This window comes from Cimex lectularius, unplaced genomic scaffold (assembly GCF_000648675.2).
Source record: "Cimex lectularius strain Harlan isolate CLEC.00 unplaced genomic scaffold, Clec_2.1 scaffold55, whole genome shotgun sequence".
Lineage (NCBI taxonomy): Eukaryota > Metazoa > Arthropoda > Insecta > Hemiptera > Cimicidae > Cimex > Cimex lectularius.
Window position 1 is genome coordinate 1,350,319 of NW_019392647.1, and position 8,194 is coordinate 1,358,512.

The 8,194-nt window shown below is 29.2% G+C and overlaps 1 protein-coding gene across 2 annotated transcripts in view; it reads left to right on the forward strand.

Annotated features, from left to right (window-relative positions):
• The first annotated feature begins 72 nt into the window (after nt 1-72).
• Nucleotides 73-8,194, forward strand: part of LOC106668139 — a 9,908-nt gene continuing 1,786 nt past the window's right edge. Inside the window, exons 1-8 of one of the 2 annotated variants that reach the window (XM_014396615.2) lie at nt 73-420; nt 6,355-6,515; nt 6,600-6,724; nt 6,795-6,982; nt 7,043-7,112; nt 7,167-7,304; nt 7,377-7,427; nt 7,484-7,577. In XM_014396615.2, the coding sequence (XP_014252101.1) occupies nt 413-420; nt 6,355-6,515; nt 6,600-6,724; nt 6,795-6,982; nt 7,043-7,112; nt 7,167-7,304; nt 7,377-7,427; nt 7,484-7,577 (835 nt within the window). In that variant the 5' untranslated portion in view covers nt 73-412. Of the gene's footprint in view, nt 421-6,354; nt 6,516-6,599; nt 6,725-6,794; nt 6,983-7,042; nt 7,113-7,166; nt 7,305-7,373; nt 7,428-7,483; nt 7,578-8,194 lie in introns of both variants that reach the window. The other variant, XM_014396614.2, reaches the window with a different exon arrangement.

Consider the following 8,194-nt stretch of genomic DNA (forward strand, 5'->3'; position numbering starts at 1 on the left):
TGGTCGTCAAAAGCATCGATCCAGATTAGAGGGTATCGATTTGACCACAAAAGCCTGCAGAAACCGCCTCTAATTTTTACCTTTCAAAATTTGACTGTTCAAATGTAAAAACTCTAGACAACACAGAAAGAACAAAAAACAAACAACTTAGTCCTAATTTAATAATAAAACAAAAGGATTTTAAAACACAAACCAACCACATCAAAAGATATCTCCCATGATTCCAAAAAACCACCAAAACAACTATTTTAATTCAAAACAAAAACCCTTTACTCTTTTGTTTTTTTCTTAATTCCAAAATAAAAAAACCTACAAATCTAAAAAAGGCAGTGGATCAGCCAGTCGAGTTTTCTGTAATTTTGCACAAAACAATTTTTTTCGGTTTTCCAAGAATTCCGTTGAACAAAATACCATGAAAAGGTAAAAAAGTCAAATATTTCCTATATATTTAATTTTAATGCTGCAATTGTTTAAACTAATGCGGATCAAGAGAATCGCCAGTTTGGGGTCATTTTTTTCCATTTAAGGCCTTAGGCATGTACTCTAATCCTTTTTAAATACTCAATCTATTTTTTTTTTCACATTCTATCCTATAATTTTGGTCCTGTCCTATTCTCTATTTTTGTTTTGTTTAGTTTTTAAACATAATCAATAGGAAAAAATTCATTCAACATAATTGCAAGATCGTCAATCGAGCGCACAGCAAAACTATGCAGTTATATTTCAGTACAAGATTTTTTTTTTTAATCCAAGAAGGAATTTTTAATATAGTGAACGCTTTGAAAATACAGAAAAATCTACCTTTTATGGTGAAAAGAACTTGGATTGATAAATGGATTTTTTATTTTCATTATTTGAAAATATTTAAACAATTTTTAGAAGAGTTTGATTTTTTTAAGAAGAAAACATTTGTGGAGAAGTCTGAACAATTTTCTAAGATTCAAAACTCTCAAAACATGGAAAAATATTTACTTTGCAGTTGGTGAAAGTCACTTTTTAAAAAGTTAAAATGGATTTTTTCGTTTAAATTATATTCAAGCTGTTAAATAAAACAGAAGAGATTGTTTATTTAAGAGTACAACTTTTGTGGAGAAGAAGTCTGAATAATTAATTTTCTAATATTCAAGTCTCATGGAAAAATCTGCCGTTTTCTGCTGGTGAAAGTAACTTTTTCAGAATTGATTTATGTTTTAATATAAGTAGTGTAATTGATTATAAAAAAAATTTCTAGAGAAAAAACATACAACGAAGAAATTGTGAACTTGAAGTCTGAATTGTAAATAATCAATTTTATGATTCAATTCTTATGGAAAGACAAACTTTCTAAGTTAGTCTTAGCATTGTGCTCCTAAATAGAAATTTTGTTATAGGAAATATTGAATGAAAAAATTGCGAGTATGACGCAAAAGTCTGAATAATAAAAATAAATAAATAATTTATAATTTGTAATATTTGAGAAAGTTTCGCTTTCCTTTTTCTAAATTATTTTTTACTTTTTAAATTATATTCTAATATTATTAAAAAATTTAGAACTTTTGCAGTTCCTTTTTTAAGCAAAAAACATGAAACACCAAAAAAGTGAGGGGTGAAATTTTGTATATTGTATCGTACATTTTTGAATATTTTTAAAAATCAAAACCTTTTGAAGCCAAAAAAGCCTTTTTTCATAAATTCTTTGATTTTAGTTTTATTAATTGCGGAGTGGTAATTAATAAAGCAAGTTTAAAAACTAAGCTAATAAAATGCTTGATACGTAATATCAGACTTTAATACAAAAAAACCGTCCTGGGAGTTGAAAATATCCTTGTCCAGTGATCTAATTTCTGAAATTGTGAGGGACATGAAAATCATTTCGGAAAAATAAAATTATATTAATAATGCATATTTCACTCAACACAAGTGAATATGAATAACTAAACAAATTTTACTTTTTTCTTTTTCTTTTTTTCAGAACATATAAAACAAATTTTAGGTTAAAAATCTGTTATTTAACAATATATGCTTAGGTATTTTTGCAAAGACATAAATATTAAATCAACCTTTTTTCTCTGTGGATATTGCTAACAATTAACAACATAGGACATCGCTATACGAATCCATGAAACTTGAAAATTTACAGAAAAGTATCGAAGTAAATTATGAAGAAAGGTATTGTATCAAGAGAACAGATAAATGAGAAAAAAACCTCAAGAAAGAAAATGCAAAGGCATAGAAGAAAAAAGATATTTGCTGAGACATTTCAGTGACTTTGACCTGACGAATCACCACCTTCAAATTCCCAATTTTTAAACTGAAGCCTTCAAAACAAAGCAGACCAAGTGCAGTCGAGTTCGCCAGTTTAATTTTTATTGAAATAATTATCTATATATAATGTAATTGTAAATAAATTGGAAATGTTTTATTTTTGTGTATGATAGACTCTTGGGTTTTTCTGAGAGACAAAATATTGACAAATAATTAAAAAACTTAGATGATAATCAGTTAAGAAAGATTAGGTAGACAATTTTTTTATTATTAATTGATCAAATCACAGTGTCTTTAATTACTTGCAATTACTTGCAAAAAACAACAAATAAGCATCAGCATGTTATTAAAACTGAACTAGTCTGGTTTATCTTAGACCTTAGATCTTAGATATTACATATAAACTTCAAGGATAAATTCAGAAATTTTGTAGCTCCCATTAAAGCCAGCCAGAAATTCCAAAAACCAAAATTAATCAAAGCTGAAAATTTTGAAACATTCTAATGCTGAGTTTTATACTTTTATATAAATTTTAAATAAACCACATGTGTGTTATTTATATATTTTACATTCTACAATAAAGAAAGATAAAGTTAATTATTTGACACAAACATACAGTTTTATTATATGGATGTTATAATTTACATTATTGTCATTATAATATCAACATAGAAACAGGTTAATAATAATGATTATTTGGAGGTCGTGAGATGCGGTCTGGTGTGACGTAGGTTTTAGAAAAACATTTTCTTTATCATGCCAAACACTTTGCTCTTTATTAAGATCATCTTCAGGGCTCAAAGTGTTTGTTTTCCGTGTAGATGTGTCATTCTTGTCTGTCATGTTGAGTGTCATAATAATAAGAGTTAATAATTTAACAAAAAAATTGTTATATTTATACTACCACATCTATGTTTCATTGTTACTAATTTAAGCTTTCAAGCTATTAATGAATTATTTCAATTATAAACAATTCAATTTATCATTTTTAAATAATTAATGCATGAAAATATATTAATTTTAAACTGTACAATCTAACTGTACAATTTACAGCATGAGAAAAATTTACTGATCCTTTTAACAATGTATATGTATGTAACAATGTATATTTAAATAAATGTGCATGGCATATATTGATTATAAGTTATAACTGAGTCAAAATGATTTTCATTGCTGAAGCTAATTAAGTTAATTAAAATTTATAAGGCTTATAAAATTAGAATTGAAAATTTTTCAATAAATTATTACAATATTAATTATTTTTAAGAGTGGAAGACACATGTATTACCAGAATTCTCTCACTAATACAAAAACAAATAAATTCTAATAAACTGGTTTACATATGCGCTGTGTATGTCTTGCATGAATGATTTTGCAAGATTATATTTTATTGGCTCCAAACTCGACTATGACCTAGAGACCTATGTAGGACTATTGTGGAAACCCTGTGAAAAGACTTTATCGTGGAAAACATGCTTTTTAGCACAAAACAAGCACTTTCTTTGGTGTCTGAGGAGAGAACTGTCTTACCGAAGTAGCTCTACAGTATACGGGCTGTGGCCTTATATCCAAAGAGGATATGTGCTGATGTCTTTAGTTTTTCTTGACAGTCAACGCGTTTCTATCGGCTTTGCCCATCTTCTTCAGTTGGTAGCTAAGAGAGCATTGGCCTATAGTTTTTCTCTTGTCGGTCTCTGCTGAGGGAGAAAGACGAGTTCCTCTTTCTTTTTTTGAGCTTTTCTTTATCGAGCCATTTTTCCAGCTCCATCTTTAGCACACTCTGTGGTGTGCATAGTTAACGTACTGGTCCTAAGGGTGTGGGCAATTTAGGCAATCCCAGACTAGTTTGAAGCTAAAAGCACATGCATTTAATGATTTTATAGCTGCATGACTGTCCAAAGATGTGACCATAATAAGGAGACCAAATAAGGATTCCAAACCTTTTTTCTATTGAGACCTATGTGGGTATATTGTGGGACCCTTAAAATTGTAACCAAATCTTTAAAACAGGACTTTTTCTTATAATATTACGCACTTTCCACAATACTTTTTCATTTAGTTTGCTTCAACATCTGGCATTTTTGTCTAGTGTTTGAATTTTTCTTTCTCAAAGCATTTTGCCAGTTCCAACTGTGTTGCACCTAATTGCAGTTCTGGACTCAAAGGGAGAAGACTGCCACTTTTTTGACTAGTTGGCCTGCCTTTTCATTTCCTTCCATATATACCTCATGTTCCAAAATCAACTTCAAGGTAATATGTGTTTTCCTATAGGCTATGGCCATTAAGCAAGTTAGGTTTGGAGACTAGTTTGGAGCTGAAAGCAAATGTAGATCTGTGTACCTACCATTTTTTTCTTTATCACCTCTTCGAGAGTTGGAATGCATAGACTTGGAAGAGTGTTGAAACCTGGGGTTTTGCTAGGATGTAATTCTGCTCCTTTACTCTATTAGCCATGTTCCATCTTTCATCAGTGTACCTTTCTTAAATATGGGGCTGCTTTCTTCCAAAGATCTCTGTTAAGGCCACTCAGAAAAATTGAGCTTTCCACTCAGTTTGTCAGGCGCTGTTTAACCATCTCATTTTAATTTTCTCCAGAGTTTTGTGATTTTTCTCCTTAGATCTAGTTTTATTTCTTTGAAACTCAGGAGTCCATTTGCACTCTCAAAAGCCACCTTTATGTAAGGATGAGAGATCGAGTGCAGTTTCCATCACTGTAATGGGCCAAGACGCAATTCATTGCCTTAACATCCAACTCAGCACCAAATTTATTTTAGGAAATCAGCATCCTGATGATACAGTATGAAAATAGACATTAATCCTACAAATTGTCAATTATCCAATGATTTCCAACCGATTTATGATTGCATAATTAATGTATGTAATAAAACATAAAATGTAATAAGTTGTAAAGTTTTAGGTGAGTTTAATAACTAACCATTTGTTAATAACATGTATAAATAATTTATTTAGTTAACAATACACAATCCTTAAGATTATGGTTTCTTCTTCTTACAGATTTTTCACCCAGAATTGTATATAATTATTTATATGTTACCATCAATCATTGTTTTGTTTTTGTAATAAGATTATTTGCTAAATAATAAGTAAACATGCTGGAGCTTAATTTTAAATGCTTTAGCACTTGACACTGTTCAGTTTATTCACTGAATATTAATTTTATGTAATATACATGTTGAAAAAATTGAACCAAAGGAATAAAATATTTAAAAATTTAGCAATAAGTTTCAAATAAGACATTTTATTCAAACATATGCAATAATGATGTTTAGTGTGACTGTTAGTTAATGATTATTTGGAAATTATGAGATGCGGTCAGATGTGACATAGGTTTAGAAAAACATTTTCTTTATCATGCCATGTTTGATTTTTATTGACATCATCTTAATGGCTCAAAGTGTTTGTTTTCTGTGTAGAGGGGCCTCTCTCAACACGATACACAATAATGACACAGCTACACGGAAAACAAACACTTCGAGCCCTGAAGATGATCTCAATAAAGATTGAAATATTGGCACGATAAAGCAAATGTTTTTCTAAACCTATGTCACATCAGACCGCATCTCACGATCTCCAAATAATCATATGCAATAATTGTCACTGACTAGTTGAGATAGGAGATAAAAAATATACTTCTCAGATTTAAAAATCAAAGAAAACCAAATTAATACTGTAATCTATGTTATCTCTACTATTTTTTTAACAAGAAAAAATAAGAAAGAACATATTTAATAGAAAAATGTAAGGATTGGTTTAAATTTACAGGCTGGAAAAAATAAAATAAAATAAATACATTTATTCTACAAAACTTTGTGTATAACAACATGCAATTTTATTATTTAAATAACAACAACAATAACAACAAACATTTTTTATTTATTATTTGAAAAATGGACCAGCTATTTTTGATATTTAGTATGCCAGCTGTTATTTAAAAAGTAAAGCTAAAACATTTTGAGCAATTTATTAAATTTAAACACTTGATAATATCATTATGCAATTTTTTTCACTATTTTATTGATTGTTGTAATTTTGTAAATATAAATATGTGAAATTATTCCTGGTTATAGTATATAGCAATTATTTTAACAGATCAGTAAAACCCGTCAGCTCTGTAGGAAACAGAGAAAACTATTTCAAAGAACATCATAATCCTGAATTCCGGAAGGAAGATATCCACAGGAACAAATATCATGAAATTGTTTCTCCAAGGAAAGATTATCAAGAAATAATGTATAAATATGTTTATTCAGGTATGTAAAATACATATTTTATATGTATATTATATATTTATAATGCTGTTATAAATACAAAGCAATGTTTTTATATTTGTAAAGAACACAAGAGGCAGACAAGAAGTCATGATAAATACTTTTACTCAAAAGTGCCACACAGCATAAAGGATTATCAAAAATACGACAACAGGGAATACATGCAAAGAAAAATGAAGCAAGATTACTCAGTGAGTTTTTATTTTTATATTTTTCCTTAAATATTCTAAGGTTTTCTTTCTTTCATTTCATTTTTCAAAGGTTAAGAAAAGATCTTACCAGTTACCTGGTCAGTGGGAATACATGAATTACGGCTATGGTGACCCAAGAACTTATGAAGAGTATGCACAAAAGAGGTACTACCTGAAAAAGAGGATGTACCAAAAGGAAAACGGGCACTATTATTCTTACCATTCGCAGCACAGAGAATTGGAGCACAAACCTAAAATGTAACTATTTGCAATAGGGTATTTTTCTTTTAAGCAAAAAAAAAAAAAAAATGTTAACAGGCGACGTGCGAGGGAGAGCGATGATGAGGGTGAAGAGGAAGAAGGAGAAATTAAAGAGGAACTAGAAAAGGCAAGTAATGTATGTAAAACAATGCAATAAACACTAATTTTTTTTCTCCATCAGGATTTAGAAATTAAAGAGCTTTACAGACTAAAAGGAGAATTATCTGAGGAAATTCTAAATGAAAAACAAGAAAATGACCACACAGCAAGCTTAGTAAAGAGTAATGAAAACAATATACACAACAATTATGATCACAGTGTAAATTTTATTTATATAACAATATTTTTCCGTTTTATGTTAAAATTCTTTAACAGTTTCTTTTCACAGCAGAAAGATCAACTACAAAAGGAAAAGGACAACCATTTTTATTACAATAATGAGGTAAGTTGAATTATTAAAATTGAAATTTGTATGATTTTGGCGATTTTCTTTTGAAGTTTACAGGCCAGTATCAAATCCCCGAGGAAAAGGATGAACTGGAGGTGTTAGATTCTGAATTCATGATTCTAGATGCAGTTGGATCTGGTGATGGTTCGTTAAAAACTATATATATAATTAGAACAATTAGTTATTTAAAGAGGAGATTTATAATTTTGTTATGATACAATATTTTTTTTTATATTTTCAAAAAATATAAGAAAACCTGTGAAACTGTTGTTAGCCTGTTATATATGAATGGACAAATACATGAATAACAAACAATAAAGTGATAAATGTATAGCATAGTCGTTTTTGATCTTCCTATTCTCACTGCTTTTGCTTGTTTTCCTATTTGCTATTTTTCAATTTTCAGTAGTTTGTCATTGCTATTTTGTTAAAATGGATGACAATCTTCAAAGAAAAAAAGGAATAAAATGCCAAAAACAAAGACTTCGAAAAACAGTGAGAATAATCAGACCAGGGTTATGTGATCAAGCCAAACAGAAATTATATATTTTTGAATTGTAAACTTTGTATACAGGGTGACTTGCTACTCGTGCTACAAACTTCACCAGTAGATTCTTGACCCTAAAATGAACAAAAAAGTTCATATTGACCATGGTCCGATTCTCAACCATTTCAGAGTAATTTCGCTTTTTATCGATTTTGAAAGATATCACGTCCTGGCGTCGGAAAATCGTGATATCTTTTAATCTAAACATTTCTCT